This window comes from Biomphalaria glabrata, chromosome 5 (genome assembly GCF_947242115.1).
Source record: "Biomphalaria glabrata chromosome 5, xgBioGlab47.1, whole genome shotgun sequence".
NCBI classification, from domain to species: Eukaryota; Metazoa; Mollusca; class Gastropoda; family Planorbidae; genus Biomphalaria; species Biomphalaria glabrata.
Genome location: NC_074715.1, coordinates 7,961,413 through 7,980,836, shown reverse-complemented (window position 1 = coordinate 7,980,836; position 19,424 = coordinate 7,961,413). Strand labels below are relative to the sequence as shown.

Here is a 19,424-nt window from a genome sequence, read left to right as displayed (position 1 = left end):
AACAAACCCACTTCACACATCCAGGCGCCCAGTGCCAAATTTAGACTTAAAAAGGCCTTAAGCTAATTAAGATATGTGTCCCTTTTGGGGCTTTTTATAAGTCTGGATACTATATGCCAGTAGTATTTTTTTCTTGGAGAACCTAAGGTATAGTTGTTTTATTTTGCCTAGTGGTCATTTGGGCCTGCAAGAGGCTCACTGGAGGAATTCAGGAATATTCTTTTCCACAAATATTGTTACACCAAAAGAGAGAGACTTACTCGCCGCTTTAGAATTTTATTTAGTCGCCTTCATGTTCAACCAACGCTGGAAATAATAAGCGTCCATGTCCATGAACTGTTGGCTACCCTGTAGAATAGCAGCACTAGATACACACTTTTAAATGAAAAAAAAATGGTCTAGCAAATAAAGCCAAATAATAGACACTTTTGATTTGTGGGCGAACCACTGACCAGAAAAAAACAAACTTTCAGAAGTGTTCATAAGTTTTGCGCTTTACCGAATTGAGGTCATGCTCACGTGTCCGACTCAAACCCCGCCCAATAATTGATGCACTATTTCTCAAACCCCACCCAATAGTCGTCACACACGTTCACAAACCCCGTCCATTAATCGTCACAATCGTTCATAAACCCCGCCCAATAATCGTCACTCTTGTTCACAAACCCCGCCCAAAAGTAGTTACAATAGCTCGCAAACCACGCCTAATAATCGTCACACTCGTTCAGAAATCCTGCCCAATAGTCGTTAAATCGTTCACAAACCCCGCCCAATAATCGTCACACTCGTTCAGAAATCCCGCCCAATAGTCTTTAAAACGTTCACAAACCCCGCCCAATAATCGTCACACTCGTTCAGAAATCCCACCCAATATTTGTTAAATCGTTCACAAACTCCGCCCAATAATTGTCACACTTGTTCACAAACCCCGCACAATAATCGTCACACTCGTTCAGAAACCCCGCCCAACAGTTGTTAAATCGTTCACAAACTCCGCCAATAATCATCACACTTGTTCACAAACCCCGCCCTATAATCTTCTCACCCTCACCAACAAACGTAACAGAGGCAACACAAACTACTACGCTTTGGTAAAGCAAAAGTAAAGACACACCTTTTAGATCTTGCGATCAATGGAGTCAGAGTGTTCTGTTGCTAACGGTTTAACACTAGTGTCATGTCGCTAGAGCAACTCCCAACCGCCCTTACTTCCCCAACTGTGTGTCTTATACCCATTGGAGGTGAGTGGACCCAAGGGTGACCACAAAAATTGCACTTATCAAGATCAGTCCTCGAAAGACTTTGAACTCAAGACATCTCGATTCGGAGGCCAAGCGACTCACGTCTTACAAACGATAAAATAAAAACTCAGAAATATACAAAATATGAAAGTAGCTGTTAAGTCAGCGAAAGAAAGAAATGAAAAGAAGGAGAAATTTAAAGAAAGAAAGAAAGATAAAAGGACACATTAAGATGAAGAAAGATAAAAATTGAAGAGATAAAAAAAGGATGAAGATATAAAGAAAGAGAAAGAGACGAAGGAAGACAGTGGAAGATGAAGAGATGAAGAAAGGTAAAAAGAAGTTAGAGAACTAAAGGAGATGTAATCTTACATTTAAAAAAGAAGCCTATAGTGTGCTGTCAATGTAAAGGGAATAACTTGAACATAAAAAACATTCATTATTTGGCTTCATATCTAGACTTACGCAACGGGAAATTTCAGCATTAGATGCACAGACAGACCGACTTACAGACAGACAAATGGAGATAGATAGATAAAATAGACAGATAGATAGATAGATAGATAGATAGATAGATAGATAGATAGATAGATAGATAAACATATAGATAGATACATAGATAGATAGATAGATAAACGGATAGATAGATAGATAGATAGATAGATAGATAGATAGATAGATAGATAGATAGATAGACATATAGATAGATAGATAGATACATAGATAGATAGATACATAGATAGATAAACATATAGATAGATACATAAATAGATAGATAGATAGATAAACAGATAGATAGATAAACAGATAGATAGATAGATAGATAGATAGATAGATAGATAGATAGATAGATAGATAGATTTTTAAAAAGTTTGTTTTCACTTTAGACATAATAGAGGAGTGCCCCGTTGGTTGGTTCGGCACAGAATGTCAATATCAAACCCACTGCCGGACCAAGTGTGAAACAGATGGCGACTGTATGGGCAATGTCTGCAAGATTGGATGGTTTGGTTACAAATGTCAGTACCGTAAGTGTCATCCATCCCTCTGTTGATCTTTATCTTACAGTAGTCTTGTTTTCTCACTACATACATCTTATATATTATTCTCACTATATACATCTTATATATAACTCTAGCAATATACATCTTATATATAACTCTCGCAATATACATCTTATATATTATTCTCACTATATACATGCTGATATATTTCAGAGGATATGGTGTCTAGATTTGAAGTCCCGTATCCCAAAATTCCACTGTCCAAATGGTCCAATACCAATGTCTCTGAGTGTCTAGAGGATGAGAGAATTGAAGAAGTCCATGTCTACTTAAAGTCAACAATCTACTTTACCTGGTTAAGTTTAACAGTCAAGAATGCGGGTATTTATATCTATCTATCTATCTATCTATCTATCTATCTATCTATCTATCTATCTATCTATCTATCTATCTATCTATCCATCTATCTATCTATCTATTTTGCATTTTACCTATTTGTTTATTTAATCAATGTATCCGAATGTCTTGTTGGTACGAGTGTGTCCTGGTTTACCAAACAATAAGATTGAATTAAGTACACCTCTGATTTACCTATTAAGAGATCTTTTCATCTGCCGAACAGGTTCTTTTTATTTAACCCTTTAGCTGCTCACCAGGTAACGTTTTTAAATGATTTGCAGTCTGAACGCTACGATACGCCAAAATCGCTAGCTTTCTTTTAATTAAACAACTATTGTAAGTATTACACCAAATGGACGCAGTCTACCTATAAAAGCTTATAAACAAATTTATAGTAACGCAAAATAAATATTCGTATTTTTTTTTTATTTTTCATCATTTTGTCTTTCTTGTTCTTTAAAATATAAAAAAGCTGCGTGAATGCGCGTGTTCAAAGTTTATAAAAAAGCATAATGAAATCAATAAATGTTTGCTGCGTAACTCGCCGCTATGGACAATGTCCACTGATAACTAACAAAAAAAATGGGTATTTTTATGTTATTTTCTGGAGGACAGGACTTATCTCAGACAACGTTTTAAATGTCTGTGTGTTTGTGTTTCAGACAGATTATTTTTTATATTACTGTTTGTATAGGGTTTGATATGAGAACAAAAATAGAGCTTTTTAAATATTTCAGAGAGACAACAAAGAAGAGAGAGAGAGAGAAAAGGAAATAAAGAAAGAGAAAGAGAGAGAGAGAGAGAGTGAGAAAAAATGAAAAAAATAAAGAGAAAGAAAGAGAAGGAGAAGAAGAGAGAGAAAGAGTAAGAGAAAGAGAGAAAGGAGAAAAAAGAGAGAGAGGGGAAAAAAGTTAAAGAGAGATAAGGAGAAGAAAAGAGAGGAAGAAAAATAGAGAAAGCGAGAAAAGGAGCAGGAGAAAGAAGAAGATAAAGAGTTAGAGAATGAGAAGAAGAGAAAGAGAGACAGAGAAATTTAGAGAGAAAAGGAGAAAAAGAGAGAGAAAGAAGAAGAAAAAGAGAGAGAAAGAGATACAGAGGGAGAAGAAGAGAGAGAAAGGAGACTGTATGAGCGAGCATTACGACGTGCAGAGTTCACACAAGGGAGGTACTCGAGAGGAGGAGGACAGAGAGGAGGAACCAGAGGACAGCAAGAGGGAAAGTTAGAGAGATAAGAGTAGATGGAGAGCTATGGAAAGAATGTGAACTAGAGAAATAACGGACTCTTCCAATTGAAGTTAAATCATCGTTAGATACGTTTGTTATTTAAATTCTTCTTTTAAGTCTGTTACGATATCATAGCGCCTTAAGCTTTATACAATTTTAAATTATTATCATAATAATTATTATTACAAAGCTTATATAAACTCACTCATTTTGCCTAGTAAAAAGTTTGAACATGATTTTTATCCCATTTCCCATTCTCGGATCAAGTTAAAACATTTAAACACAAATATTCATTGAACCTGAGAAGTGATTTATTAAGAAAAAAGAAATCAACCAATTTGTAAATTAGTTGGTGGCTACTTTGCATTTAGTTTGATATCGAAATAGGGGGAGTTAATTCTTCTTAATGAGAGATGTGGATTTATATATATATGGATTTAATCCCCTTTTAATTTTTGGTAAGTCTTTTCTCTCACTTCCCATTCTCGGCTCAAGGTGAAATCTCGCATAGTTACTCACAGTCGATAACAATTCACTACACACGAATCAATCCAAAAATAAATAAATGGATTAATCATTTAGTACATTTTTAATATTTTATGTAGCAGAAAATAACTTGTAATTTTCAGATAAATGGCAGTAATTAGAGTTACTTACATAAGCTTTGTTTTCCAAAAAAAAATTGTTGTTTATTTTTTTGCATACGTTTAATGCTTTACCCCCCTCGCCTTCATTTTTTAGATTTGCTAGACCTTTTTACCATTCAACTTGAGAACGGTGACAAGAAATGGAAATGTGAAAAGCAGCTATACACCATCAGAAATAATAACACTGCGCGAATAGAATGTCAAGGGAGAGAGCTTGTGAGCAAACTCACTCTTAAAGGCAAAGGAGTTACTTCTCTTTGTTCTATTCACGTCAGCAAAGGTATGCATTTTTTATGATATAGTATATATAGAGTAGTTTATGCTATTCGGACACCTACAGGCCCAAATTTGAAAGTTTGACTTTGACAGCGCATTATTTTACAATGGTTTGACATAGAAAAGAAAATGACGTATCAAAATCTTCTTTAGTTAAAGGAGAATAAGGAAGACTACTTATATTTGTACCCCTAACCTATATTTGTTATTATATTTAAGGTCAAAGAGGCCGTGTGTTTTCATTTAATTCGGACACATTTGACCCACATTATTTGATTACGGACACCATAATTTATTTCGGACAGTCTCTATATTTAGGCATCAATAAACTCAGATTTTAATTCTATATTAACATTAACTAAATTTTAAGATCCCCAGGCATAGCCCCTCACATGAAATCATTACGATGTTTTCAAACTATGCATAAATACGAACACAAAAAATAAAAATATGAACACACTTATTCTACCAAAATTAGGTCACTGGAATAGTGCCGACTGCACCGACTTTTAGACTTATTTTATGTTTGTTTATTTTATGTGTGTTGAATGTTTGTGTTTTTTTTTTGTTTATTAATTTAATACATTTCTAATACAAATGATCTTTTGTAGTATAGTAGGCCACTACAGGTTACGATAGCCATTCTTGCCTAACTGAATCCTCTATATTCTCTCTCTATAAATCTAGATCTATCTAGTAGGTCTAGATCTAAGCATTTAACTTCATTCAATGTACCAAGCTCACTCCAAACATTTGGCCATTTATTCTCTATTAAAAAACAACAACAACAAACGAACAAATATAATATAAGATCATTTTTATTGATGTCCAAAACTGGCTGTCCGAAATAAATTTTGGTAAGAAAATCGTAATTTAATTCGGACACTGTATTAATTTTTTTTTTTTGGTATGGAATTAGAAAACTTGGCTTATGAATCAAATAAATTAGCTCCAAAAAACAGAATAAATATTACCGGGCTCATTAGTATAGACTTAGCCAATCAAAAAATATAGTCTTAACTCTAGGAAGAGGTAAAGTCATCCGGGTAACATAGGAAAAAACAACAACCTGACTAACAAATTTGAAATTCGTTTTTCTTACATAAAAAGACAGCTAAATGGAAGGAAATTGGGTCAGAATCATTGGAAAATGGACAAGCACATTATACAGCGCGCTAGTTTTATAATTAAATATTAAAATAATTTTTTAATGACCACAAAAACAGCGAATGTCCGAATTCATGTAATGTCCGAAATAAATAAACTACTAATAACTCTGATGATTGTTAGGATAGGAATAGCAGTGTATCGCTAGACGAGCGGTCAACCGTGACGAGAAGCGACGGTCAACCGCGATGACTGGCGATGTTTCAAGAAACATCTGAAGTGAATACTACTCGGGCCATTCACGTCTGCTAAAGTCATGTGATCAGCAACAGTTGAGGGACGTTCCGTCGATTTCTGGAAGGCCAGCGGGGAGCCTATATCAAGAGCGAAGGTGTCGTGGTCAAAACAGCTCACTACAGACTACAGTTCAGTGTGGTTCAACGGTGTGGTTCTGTACGTCGCGTTACGACGATTCGGTGATGAACAGAGTCAAGACAACTCGCGAGCACGAGATCAAGTCCGACACAACATAACAAAGAAACAGAGTGGCAGAGTGGTCATGCGCTTGGCTTCCGAACCAGGGATCCTTGGTTCAAATCTCGATGAAGACTGGGATTTTGAATTTCAGAATATTTACATCAAGATTTGTCAAACGCTTTTATTCTTATTCGTGACATACATACATACGTATATACACATACATACACACACACACATACATACATACATACATACATACATACATACATACATACATACATACATACATACATACATACATACATACATACAAACATATAAAATTAATAGACATACATACATACATACATACATACATACATACATACATACATACATACATACATACATACATACATACATACATACATACACATACATACATACATACATACATATACATACATACATACATACATACATAATTACGCCTTATTTAGTGCTTTATATTATAAATAGTAATAATGATATGTCTTACCCATAAGGAAATTTGTATTACAATTTGTGTATGAGATTAAAAAAAATTATAACTATAAAAAACAAATGACTTCAGATTGACTCAAAAGTTACAACTGAAATGTTTACATCAGATAGTTGTATTTAATGATTTGATTGCCTGGAGAACAAAAGAGTTTTTAGATTCACTTTTTGCATCTCCTTGTATCTCCTTTGTGATGGTAAAATCACAAAATCCTGACCCAGAGTTGTTGTTTTTTTTTTTTAATATTTTTTTAGGCTAACTTTTTGGATCTTGTCTCAACTGTCGTATTATTTTCTATCTATCCTAAATGCTGCTGGAAAAATCATTGGAAAAAAAAACCCAATTGGGCAGCTGTTTGAGACAAACATCTATAATAAGGCTACAATGATACTAGGAATAAAAAATCCCCCTTTGGGTCAAGATTTTGTGATTTTACCATCACAAAAGAGATACAAGACACCGATAGCAAAGACAAACAGACACAAACAGTCTTTTGTTCCCCTGGCAATCAAATCATTAAATAGAAACAATCTGATATAAACTTTTCGCATGTAAATTATGAGTGAGTCTGGTGTGAATATACCTTTTGGTTTGTTATAGCTCTATATTATAATGTTTTTTGTTTGGTGTAATGCACAAATTGTAAGACAAATTTCCATACGGACAATAGAAGATTATTATTATTATTATTATTATTATTATTATTATTATATTATTGTTTTGGTAGTTACTACAGATATAAAAAAAAAAAAGATGCAATTAAACCCTTCAACAAAATTCCGGCTTGACCTCAGTCTGATTTTTCAGGTCTCTATTCATTTCTAAATCTATTGGAGGTTTACATGTTAATCTAAACAATCTTAAAGACTCTAATCCACAGTTGTCAAGCCATTAAATAAGAATTGTGTTATAATTTCAGCAATAACTTATTGCGTAGCAGTTTCTTTTCCTATCCAATCTCCAAATCTACCACCAGTTCAGCGGTTCACGACCTTTTAAGCTCGGCGACCCCTTTTTTTAAATTCTCTACTCTGCCGCGACCGCCCCCCCCCAACCCCGCAATAGAATAATAGACAAAAACAATTATTTTTTTCGATGGTCTTTGGCGACCCCTGGCAAATCTTATATCGACCCCCAAGGGGGGTCGCGACCCCACAGGTTGAGAACCCCTGCACTAGTTAGTATATCAACTGTTCCTTTAATGTGCATACCGGATACACCCAAAAGCTAGTATTTCTAGTCAGTTTTTTTTTCGCCAAAGAACGTAACACGTGTTGTGGCTTGTCATTCTACAGGTCGCAACTTGGCGATCAAACAAAAAGTGACGCTATCCTTAGGCATGGACACGAACGCTTCCCCTGATTTGGTGGACGGAATAAGTGACACCACCCAACTCAGCTCCTGCACACCAATTACCGGTTCACAAAATGCGCCGCGCAAAACATGGTCTCTAACTTTTGCTGAACCTGTTGTGGCAAGTAGTATTGAAATTTATTACAAAGGTAAATTTTTTTTTTCTTTATCTGTCTACATGAATTGGAGATTTTTTTTTTGACGATAAACTGAGTATTGGCAAGACGCTAAATTTAACTTCCACTATTGCCAACGCTAGACTACATTTGCAGACTTTCTTGTGCTACTTATAGAGGAGTTTAACAAGCAATAAAAAGAAAGAATACTTTTTAAAAAATAAAGCTGATCTAAGGGGAAATAATCGCTAATTACAGCCATTTATCTGAATATTACAGGGTTTAGCTCCCTTTCTGCTATATAAAACAAAATTAATAAATTAGTACAAAATAATTAACTAACTGTTACCGACTATGAATAATTATGCAAAATTTGAAAAGAAAAAAATTGTCAAAACTATATAAACGTATTAAATCCAAATATATCAATCTATATTATAAAGTAAAATGTGTGGTGTATGTATGTATGTATGTATGTATGTTACTTATAGACATCAAAACCGCTTGACCAATCTTGATAAAACTAGGCAGGAATGTTCCTTGGGTACCAACTTAGACCGTAGTGTATGTATTGTAGTCCTAAAACAAACTTAAGACCCTCAAAAAAAAATAAAGTTGTCCGACTCTATTACATCTATAGTATTTTATGGATCTAGGCCATGTCTACAATGTTGACATTAGAAAAGATAGAAAGGATTTAGACCTAGATCTAATTTTAAGAAATACACTTTGCGCAGATAGTTTTTTACTTTGACACATGAAAATACAAAAGAAGATCCATTGATTTCATTATATAATAAAATTAACCTTCAATTTTGTGTTTCAAAAGCATTTTTTACATTAATTAGCTCCTTATATCTGTGATTACAGATTTCCTGACGAACATTCTTTCATTAGACAATTCCGTAATGAATCGCGTACTAAATATTAATTCGTTTAATTGTTTACTTTATAATCCCATCCCTAGATCTAAAACTCTAATTCAACTCTAAGATGATAAAACTTCTCTTCGCACAGATAGTTTTATACTTTAACACATAAACATATTAATTAAAGTCCATTCATTTCATATTTTGATCAAATAAACATTCAAATTTGGTTTTCTAAAGCTACATTCGTTTACGAAAGCTGCGAAGCCGAGTTAAAGGCCTAGATCTATATTCATTCATGAATCGCGTACTAAAAATTATTTCGTTTAATTGTTCACTTTATAATCCCATTCATTTAACAAAGCTATCGATCTTTTCGTTTTTAATAGATAAGAATGTATCGACTTCGGGTAAACCCATTTTCGCAAACCTAATTTTATTTTCGTAGCGAAGGAGAAATAACGTGAAAGGATCATTAGCTACGTTGAACATACATCTAAATCCAATCCACTAGATTATTCAAAAGCATTTTTTACATAAATTAGTTCCTGATATCTACAGATTTCCTGGCGAACATTCTTTCATTAGACAATACCAAATGGTTACACATTAACACATCTCTCTTCTGAGGTCTAAGTCTATTCCTAGGCCTAGGTCTAAAACTCTTACTGAACTCTAAGAAGATAAAACTTCTTTTCGCAAAGATAGTTTTATGCTTTAACACATAAACATACTAATTATTGTCCATTCATTTGATATTTTAATCAAATTAAGATTCAAATTTGTTTTTCTAAAGCATTTTTAATACATTCGTTCGCTGTTCGCTAAAGCTGCGTAGCCGTGTTGAGATAGGCTTATATTCATTCATGAAAAAAAGTTCACACATGCGCAGCACAGAACTCTAGATTAGTGTAGATTTAGATCTACGTCTACCTCAAGATCTACTTTATACTTTATACACATGAACATACAAAATTTAGTCTATTCATCTCAAATTTTAATCAAATATATGTAGGCCTACAAGCAAATGTTTTAATTTGAAAAAAAAATGGATTTAATTAAGCCTATTAGCTATTTTGATTTAATAGCTTCATTCACACTTTTTTTACATTGACACATTCGCTTTACTTATTACATTATTATTTTGTTTAATTGTTTACAAAACACTCCCAGTGACTATATCGACAGTAATGCGCAAATAAAGACCCGCGGGTCGCGGGTAAACATATGTCTAGTATATATATATATATATATGTATATCCCACTAAGGAGCATTTATTTCCCTTATTTCGAATTCAAACAAAATGATTCATCATCAACAATCAATTAGCTAATTGTTTAATTTTTAAATTGATTCATGTCTTGTCAGGCTCAATGAATAAATGTGCAAAGTTTTTACTTCATCCAAGATTGGGAAATGGGAGAAATAACATGTTCAATCATTTTACCATAAAAACAGACAGCGTGAGCTGATATAAGCTTTGTAAAAAAAAAATGGATTATACAGTACTAAAATTCGCGAAATAATTATTAAACATTTATATTATTTTTAATAAATTGCTTATCCAATATTTTATTTATTCTGTACACCGGGTTGGTGTGAGTGTAAAACATTTATAGTTTCTCCGTCATGTATGAAAATCATTTGTGTAACTTGTAAATTATTAGCAGATATAATTATAAGGACAGAGTTCTTCCCCTTTAAATGACTTTTTTTTTTTTTTGCTTGTTTTTTAAAGGATTTTTTTTTTTACTTTGTTTGTACCTCGTTTGCGTTCGCCTTGTATGTTTTATGCTTGTTTATTTTTTTATTATTTTTTTCTTTTTTTAGGAGCTACTGAATTTATCACGGACATGGAAATGTAAACATTTAAAACAATTAAAATACAATGCATAAAATACATTATATCTTAATATGCAAATGTATGCAGAGAGAAGCGCAGTGGCGTAGCTAGGGATTTTGTAGCCCGGGAGGGGGGAGGGCTTGACCTCTTTAGGGGCCCCTGCATTTTGACATTCGACATCATGACATGAGATAAGGGCGTAATATTTAACGTAAAAACACATCTTGGACACTCATTTGCCACCCCCCCCCTTTTTTTCAAGTGGGGGCCCTGGAGGATTCTCAGATTTTCGCCCCCCCCCCCCCAGCTACTCCACTGGAGAAGCTCATAACTGTTAGAAGAAAAACAAAAGAAACGGTAAGGCAAAGAAAAAAAAAGATCTCTGCAGCTTTATGCATATATATGTGTACCTTTTTTTTTATATCATTCGATGTTTCATTTGCACAGGCACTATGGTAGACAAGAGCCTTCTGCTCATTGAAACACTAGATGGAGACAAAGCTGTGGATTTTAATGAAACTGACTCAAAGGATTATATAAATTTATACAACGTGAATGGAGATCCAATCACTCAGTTTAAAATAACAGATGCGAAGAAAGAAAACGTGTCTAACCTGATTACCCTATGTGAGGTCAAAGTCTTTGGAGGTAAGGATTGTCTGTGCTTGTTTGAGACAGAGTTCAATCCCCTCGTATTGCTCGGGCTGGACAATGACTTATTCGTTTAAGTCCCTACTCACACGGTAGGCAATGAATATAGACCATAAATCTGACCTGACGCCTGACATCTCCGGTACATAGATACATGTGAGAAAATCTTACCCACCTGTTAAACGAAAAGTCCCATCTATATATAGAGAGAGACCAAAGCATTCTAAGTGAGGCCCGCTAGAATTCATACAGTCTCCTCTGTTAGGAAGTTTATTTTGTGAGGTTTCATTAGTGGTTGCTGATTGATGTACCTGGTTGCTGTATCTGTAACTGCATGCTGTAACTGCTATATCTCCACCCAAAGCTGTAACGGCCATATCTCCACCCAAAGCTGTAACGGCCATATCTCCACCTAAAGCTGTAACGGCTATATCTCCACCCAAAGCTGTAACGGCTATATCTCCACCCAAAGCTGTAACTGCTATATCTCCACCCCAAAGCTGTAACGGCCATATCTCAACCCAAAGCTGTAACTGCCATATCTCCACCCAAAGCTGTAACGGCCATATCTCCACCCAAAGCTGTAACGGCCATATCTCCACCCAAAGCTGTAACGGCCATATCTCCACCCAAAGCTGTAACGGCTATATCTCCACCCAAAGCTGTAACGGCGATATCTCCACCCAAAGCTGTTACCGGAGCCGACCACACCAGATACCCCCCCCCCCCCCCCCCAACAATTACTTACCTGTCAGCAAGAAGGCATTGCTTCTGTCCTTGGCCATAGAATATTGCCCAGTGTCCACAGTGCCTACTGCCCAGTATCATCTGCCCAGTACCCAGCCCAAACTGTCCACTGCCCAATACTACTGCCCAATGCCGATTGCTTAGAGCAACCTTCGCTACAGAAATAAACTGGTATGACTTAGCACGGCCATCTGCGAGCTAGAAATCACAGCTGAGAGATCTACTATTATTACAAACTTAGTCTGCAGAATCAACCCTCTCAACTGCTAAACAGGCAGCGGCACGTTATTTCTCCCACACCCATTCCTTGATCAAGATGAAACTTTTCCACAATTATTTATTAAATCCAACAAAATATGAATCAATTTTTAACAATTTACTTATTAGTCAATCAATTATTGATAACTTGTTATTTTGTTCAATATCAACAAAAAAAAAAAGGAAAAAAAACTCTGTATCGATAAGTTTAGCTGTAAATGTGGCGCTCTTCTTCTAGATCAGCGGTTCTCAACCTTTTAAGCTCGGCGACCCCTTTTTACAATCCCCCACTCTGCCGCGAACCCAACCCCACACACACATACAGCAATAGAAGAGTAGACAATACCAATCTATATTTTCGATGGTTTTAGGCGACCCCTGGCAAATGGTCAACCGACCCCCAAGGGGGTCGCGATGCACAGGTTGAGAACCCCTGTTCTAGATACTCTTTTGAGTATTTTTATAATTTACTTGTTGAAAGGATAGCTTGTGTTAGCGGTGTATAACAGTGGAGATTGACTTGCGAAAGAATAGACCTTTGTGCAGAGGATATGGTGAGACACAAAAGCTGATTTAGAAAGAGTTTTAAAAGTCCTTGAATATCTTGCAACTTTATTTGACTAAGATCACTTGTCTACTTTGTATATAAATATAATTAATAAATAAATAAACCTATTCTTTTGTCTGTTAAACCTTTGGGGCACCATTAATGATCCGTCAGCCGTCTTTCTCCGTTCTCTCTGTCTATGTGTCTTTAATGAATCATCTTTCTTTGACAGGTTCGTCCATTAAATCGTTGGGGCTTCACACGTGATGTATAAATATCTATTCTCCATTCCTCGCTTTCAACGACAGGCCCGTCCATTCTTTTATGTTGTCTTGCTGTTGATATCTCTGTCTGCTTCTTCTTCTTTTTCCTGGTACTGTTCCCTGAAAGAAGGCCAATGCTATCCCTGAGAATCTGTTTATTTGGCCTTAAAGTTTTAGTTTGCGTTTTCTGACAGTGGTCAAATAGTACAGATTTTTTTGTATAAAATTATTATTAAATTTCAATCATAAAGTGTATTATTTCTTGATATGTAGCGTTTGTTTTTTCATTTCGCGCTTTTTTTTCTTAAAAGAATTAAAATATTTTATTTCTTAAGGTGGAATTTTGCCATTTCCTGACCCAAAAATGGATCGCCAGACTAACTGGAATATTTAGGTCTTTAGATTTAACTTCTGAAAATACCCCTAACATATTCACCACCCAAAAAAACATTTTAAGAAATAAAATTTCCTCTATAATTTGTATACTTATCTTGTCTTCTAATTTCATTATTCGCAGTGTGTGTACCAGGTAAATGGGGCTTAAACTGTAATAACACCTGTGACAGCAAATGTAATGCATCCTGTAATGAGATTGATGGAACATGCCCTGATGGTTGCCTTGGTTACAGCGGTGATCACGCCTGTAGTAAAAGTAAATTATAATTCATCATATCGCCTACCCATTTTTTTATATTGATCGCTATATGTTTATCTTTTTTTTTTACAATACCTCTATTTAAGTCGAAACGCCATGGAACCTGGATCCAGGAACCTGGAAAGCTGATCTAAATAACAGCTCTAACGATTTTCATAGAAATTTAACGGTTGATGTATGTCGCTGTGAAAAGCTCGTTGGCCACACGGGGAAAACTCTAGTTTGACCGTTATAGTTTATAAATAAATGTAAATTTGGCTAGGTCTAGAGACAACATGGCTCAGCAGTATTACCGTAATTATGCAATAACTGAGTAACTGAGTTGCTTCAATTTTATTGAATTTTTAAAGAGTTGCTTGTATTTTTACGTAAATCTATGGTCAACTACATCTAGATTCTAAATCTAGAAGTAAATATAGACTAGATCTTAAAAGTCTTAAATTAGCACTTACGGTCTAGTGTTAGATCTAGATGTCCATAATATGAATAAATAATCGCACTACCATGCCTTCCTCGCAGACTTTGCCACAATTCGTACATGTGTATGCCTCTAATTTAGGGCTAGCGGACAGGGCAGCTTTCTTTTTTTCCCTATTGCTTAAGGCCGCTTCAATTCTTTTGTTCTCAGCAAGGGTTGTCCCAGCACGCACATGTCTACGTGCACTCCGGTCTTTGGCTATGTTTTCCCACATACTTTCGCTGATGCCTGTGGCTATCATGTCTCGCTTGCAGACATCTCTATAAACTGTATATACTACAATAAATATAGGTATTTGTTCCCTATTTACGATTTATTTAGGCAGGTGCTGTTTTACTTTTACTAGTAAGTTAAAATGTTTTAATTTAATAATATACATAGCATTAGCGCGGGGCCTATGAAAGTGCGGTGACAACTGCGGCCACATAGGTTGCAGTGGCCTAAGGCCGGCCCTGAACAAGATTATGATATGTATCTTTTTGTTTTCGGTCGCAGCTTGTGAGACAGCTCAATGGGGTGTGAACTGCAAGAAGGATTGCGATAAGAAATGTGCCTTCCACGCTTGTGACGACAAAAATGGTGAATGCATCTTAGGCTGCAACGGCTTCTCGGACCCCCCGCAATGCACCGAAGGTGAGGGTGTATTTATTATTACGTTTTTTTTAGTAGTTGAAGATTATCTTATCTTATCTTATCTTATCTTGCAAAATACAGTGATTACTAAAAAAAAAGGAAGAAGATGATAAAGTCCTTCACGTTTTCTTAGGTCAATCTAATCGTGCATGTTAATCAATGACCTTAATTCTGCCAAGTCATTGTTTTTCCTGGCTGACTCAGGCAACCCGTTCCATGCTCTAATAGCAATAGGGAAGAAGGAGCATTTGTACACATTTGTCCTAGCATGTGAAACAAGGAATGTGCCTCTATCTTTGTGTCATTTTTGCTATTTAAAGAAATTCTGGCTATTCAAAGAGACAGTTGACCTTTAACTCTTTATCTCCGTAATTATTTTTCCCTGTTTCGATGAAATTCTTCATTTTGCTCATTACTATTTCACTACCCTGTTATGATTAAGCTTCAAAAGCTTTGTCGATAGTTTATCAGAAAATATTTTATTTGGTATAGAATCAAAGGGAAAGGCTTGCTCTTTTCATATAACACAACATAAAGTTTATAAAAATAAACATTTTTTTAATTTAATGAGGTCAAATTAGGAGAGAAAAAGAGTTAAATCTTCTGCGCATTAGATTGAAAAGTCTGAAACACATTTCTGCATTTGTGAATGTTGAATTACAGAATGCATTAGAGATCTTGAATAGATCAAGGTATCAAATTCTTAGACATTATTACAAATATGAAAATACTCAATTGGATCAGAAACAAAAAACATTATGACCTTCTGACCACTGTCCAAAAAATAGTATGCCAAGGCTTCACGACCATACCGAGAAATTTCTCCGGGCTCGCAAAGACATTTCTACTGGGAATGTTACCAGGAAATACCAGGCATTAATTGAATTAATGAAAATTAAATTGAATTAAAACGACATCAGGAAATGGATGGGCTTATAATACAATAGACTCTAATATTGGCAAAGACAGCTTGATGGACAAAGAAGTACGATATCTGGTGCCGGAACAGCCCAAGAGAAAAAGCAACAGAAAGAGGAGATAAAGATATTACAATGTTTGAAATATCAACTTTCTTTCTTAAAATAGGAATTCAATCTTTGACTCAAATTTGAGCAGGAATTAAAAATATCGCCTTCTGTGTAGATTGATTTAGCTTTCTGGGCCTACAACTCAACGCTCCCACGATCAACATTCAAAACCCTGTTTTTTTTATTTCATTGACTTTTGGTTAAGTAATTATGTATTGTACTGTTTAGCTACCTCGCGCATTGAATAACTAAGCCAATAGGCACATAATTGCAATGCAAAACAATATCTAAAAAATCTAGACTTATTATTTATGTATTGGACATTTTTACACCAAAATGTAATCACAGTAAACTGCTTATTGTTTGCACTTTGATTTGTATGATCTGTTTACGTGTGTTAGGCATTGACATTTTATAAGAAAGATAAAGAAGAGAACGTTTTATTAAGAAATGTGGTGGAGAAATAATGGAACTTACAAAATGTAGGATAATGATGAGAGGAATTATGGGAGAGATTTTAAAATACTTAGGCAGAATTGCCAACGCCAATGAATGCCAAAAAAGTCAGTTGCCAACTAAAGAATAAAATTACTTAGTGCTATAAGTGAAAGAAGGAAGAAAGGAGCGGTATAGCGCTTGGCTTCCGAACTGGAGGTCCCTGGTTCGAATCCTGGTGAAAACTAGGATTTTAACATTCGGGATCTTTTAGGCTCCTTCGAGTCCACCCAGCTCTAATGGGCACATGTCATTAGTTGGCGATATGTCGTTGTGCTGGCCACATGAGATTCTCGTTAACCGGGGTCCCCAAAAAAAAACAACAGATGACCTTTACATCATCTATAGATCGCAAGGTCTGAAAGGAGAACTTCGATTTTTTTAGTGCTGAAAAGTGAACGAAATTTATTTTTTATTTTATGGTCTCTTAAAATACTTTGCTTGTCAGTACTTCTGTATTCTGACAGCGGAGACACGAAAAGGTGTAGTAATTTGACTCCATGTTTGAAAATGTTACAATCTTTAGCATTTTATTTTTTACTTTCGGTATGACTTACTTTGTCTTAATATAACTATTTAGTTTGCAGTGATGACTCTTACGGCCCCAACTGTTTATGTACGGACGGGAAACAACCATTTTGCCCACCGGAAATACCAGGTATTGAAACAATTTCTCTTCCATTGGATATATTGCTAATAGAGCCATCCGATCATCAATCCAGGCGCATCTAATTTTATTATATTATTTTTTTGTATTTCCTTTTACAAAGTTTTACAACTCTGTCTGTCTGCCTGTCTGGTCAAAAGTGTGTCCACGTTATTTCTCCCACACTCATTCTCTGATCTTTTACACTTTATTTCTTTCACTTTCAGTTTTTTGGAACAAGTTGACACTTTGCAAAATTATTCATTGTCCCTTACAGCGCATTAAGCAATAAAAAAAATATTTGATGTATAATTTAGTAGTAATTACATTCAATCGGTTGCATTAGACTGTGAAAAAAAATCTTAATGTGTATGTAAAAATGGAAAATTCAGCATTCATTCTTTATTTATTTTTTAATGATTGTAATAGAGAGGGGAAAATAGATATTTGAATGTATAATTTCAAAGTTAATGCTTTTTTTTTTTGTTTCTAATTATTTGTGTTTCTACATTATATAAGGTCAAGTGACTCCCATTGAACCCAAGCCTGAATCTTGCCAAGGCGTAAATAGCACCCAAGAAAGGGTCGTGGTGAAATTGGCTAGGGGGTTAAAGGTCATGTGTGACACTCAGACAGACGGCGGAGGCTGGATCGTCATTCAACGAAGATTCAACGGCACAGTTCGGTTCTTCAGAGGCTGGTCTGAGTACCGTAAAGGCTTCGGAGACTACGACATGGGAGAGTTTTACCTGGGCAACGAGAACCTCTTCCAGCTGACGTCCACGGGGCAATACGAGCTCAAAATAGACCTGAAGTATAATGACAAAGAGTACAGCTTAAACTACTCGAGCTTTCAAATTTCGAACGAGAGAGAGAAGTACAAACTTCAGATCCAGACCTTCTTCAACGATTCCATTGCAGACGAGCTGAGGGTCTACCACAACGGCATGCCTTTCAGCACTTTCGACAACGACAACGACCGCAGCGTCAGCTCCAACTGTGCCCGAGATTCCGCTGGAGCCTGGTGGTACAACAACTGCTATGAGGTCAATCTTAACGGCTTTTGGAACGACACTTTATTCGGCCATGGCTTGCAGTGGAGGTCAATAACTGGCTATGATGGCGGTGTAACATTTACCGAGATGAAAATCAGAGAGGTGGGGAGTCTCATTTAACTGGTGACAGTGCCCTAAAAAGAAGTGAAATAACGAAGAGAACTTCTAACTACTAATCATGTTAGCAGTAATAATCTTAATCGATATTACTGGTAGTTTTATAGAATTAGAAACACTTAATGAAATTTAGAATAAGTCCAACCAAGATGTACTCAATTCTAGTACCTATAACTAACTGGTATAATACATTGTCCGAATTCAGTTGTAACTCTCACACTTAGGGTAAAAAAAAATGTTTTTAAAAATTTTAAGATTTACAAAATAAAGGGGAAAAGATTATATTGAAATCAAAAAATATTTTCAATTAAAAAACGTTTAAATATTGCTTACTTTCTATACATGTCAAAGTAAATCATAATAATAATGTTGAATCAAATCTGTGTACCTATTATGTTATTGAACTTTATATCCAGTAATTTGAATCCGAAGTTCGATAAAAATCATTGTAACTTTAAGTTTATTGAAGAATAAAGATTACACATAATCATTGAATCTTCTGTTTTTAGTGGCTTCCCCCCCACCCCCAAAAAAAAAAAAGAGCTAATTAATGCTATTACCTTTGTGTGGTCTGTTCGTCACCTCTAGATCGCAAAAACTAGAAATGATATTGGAATTGCTTTGATATAGACAACTTTTCATGCAAATAACACGCACAGTGGGTTATGGTGCTATTCCTTTTGTAGTGGGGGGGGGGGGGGATTGGGTATCCTGGAGAAGGTTTTCCGTCCTGCCTTTACGCGCTCAGTAAACACAGCTCTGCAATAGTTA

General features: G+C 35.3%; 1 protein-coding gene across 1 annotated transcript in view; it reads left to right on the top strand.

The window, feature by feature from the left end:
* Positions 1–19,136, top strand: part of LOC106061221 (uncharacterized) — a 22,282-nt gene extending 3,146 nt beyond the window's left edge. The window contains 9 exon segments of the mRNA NM_001311292.1: positions 2,129–2,269; positions 2,459–2,626; positions 4,610–4,795; positions 8,194–8,400; positions 11,528–11,728; positions 14,064–14,198; positions 15,175–15,312; positions 17,416–17,493; positions 18,001–19,136. Coding sequence (NP_001298221.1) covers positions 2,129–2,269; positions 2,459–2,626; positions 4,610–4,795; positions 8,194–8,400; positions 11,528–11,728; positions 14,064–14,198; positions 15,175–15,312; positions 17,416–17,493; positions 18,001–18,656 — 1,910 coding nt within the window. The 3' untranslated portion in view covers positions 18,657–19,136.
* Positions 19,137–19,424: the final 288 nt, after the last annotated feature.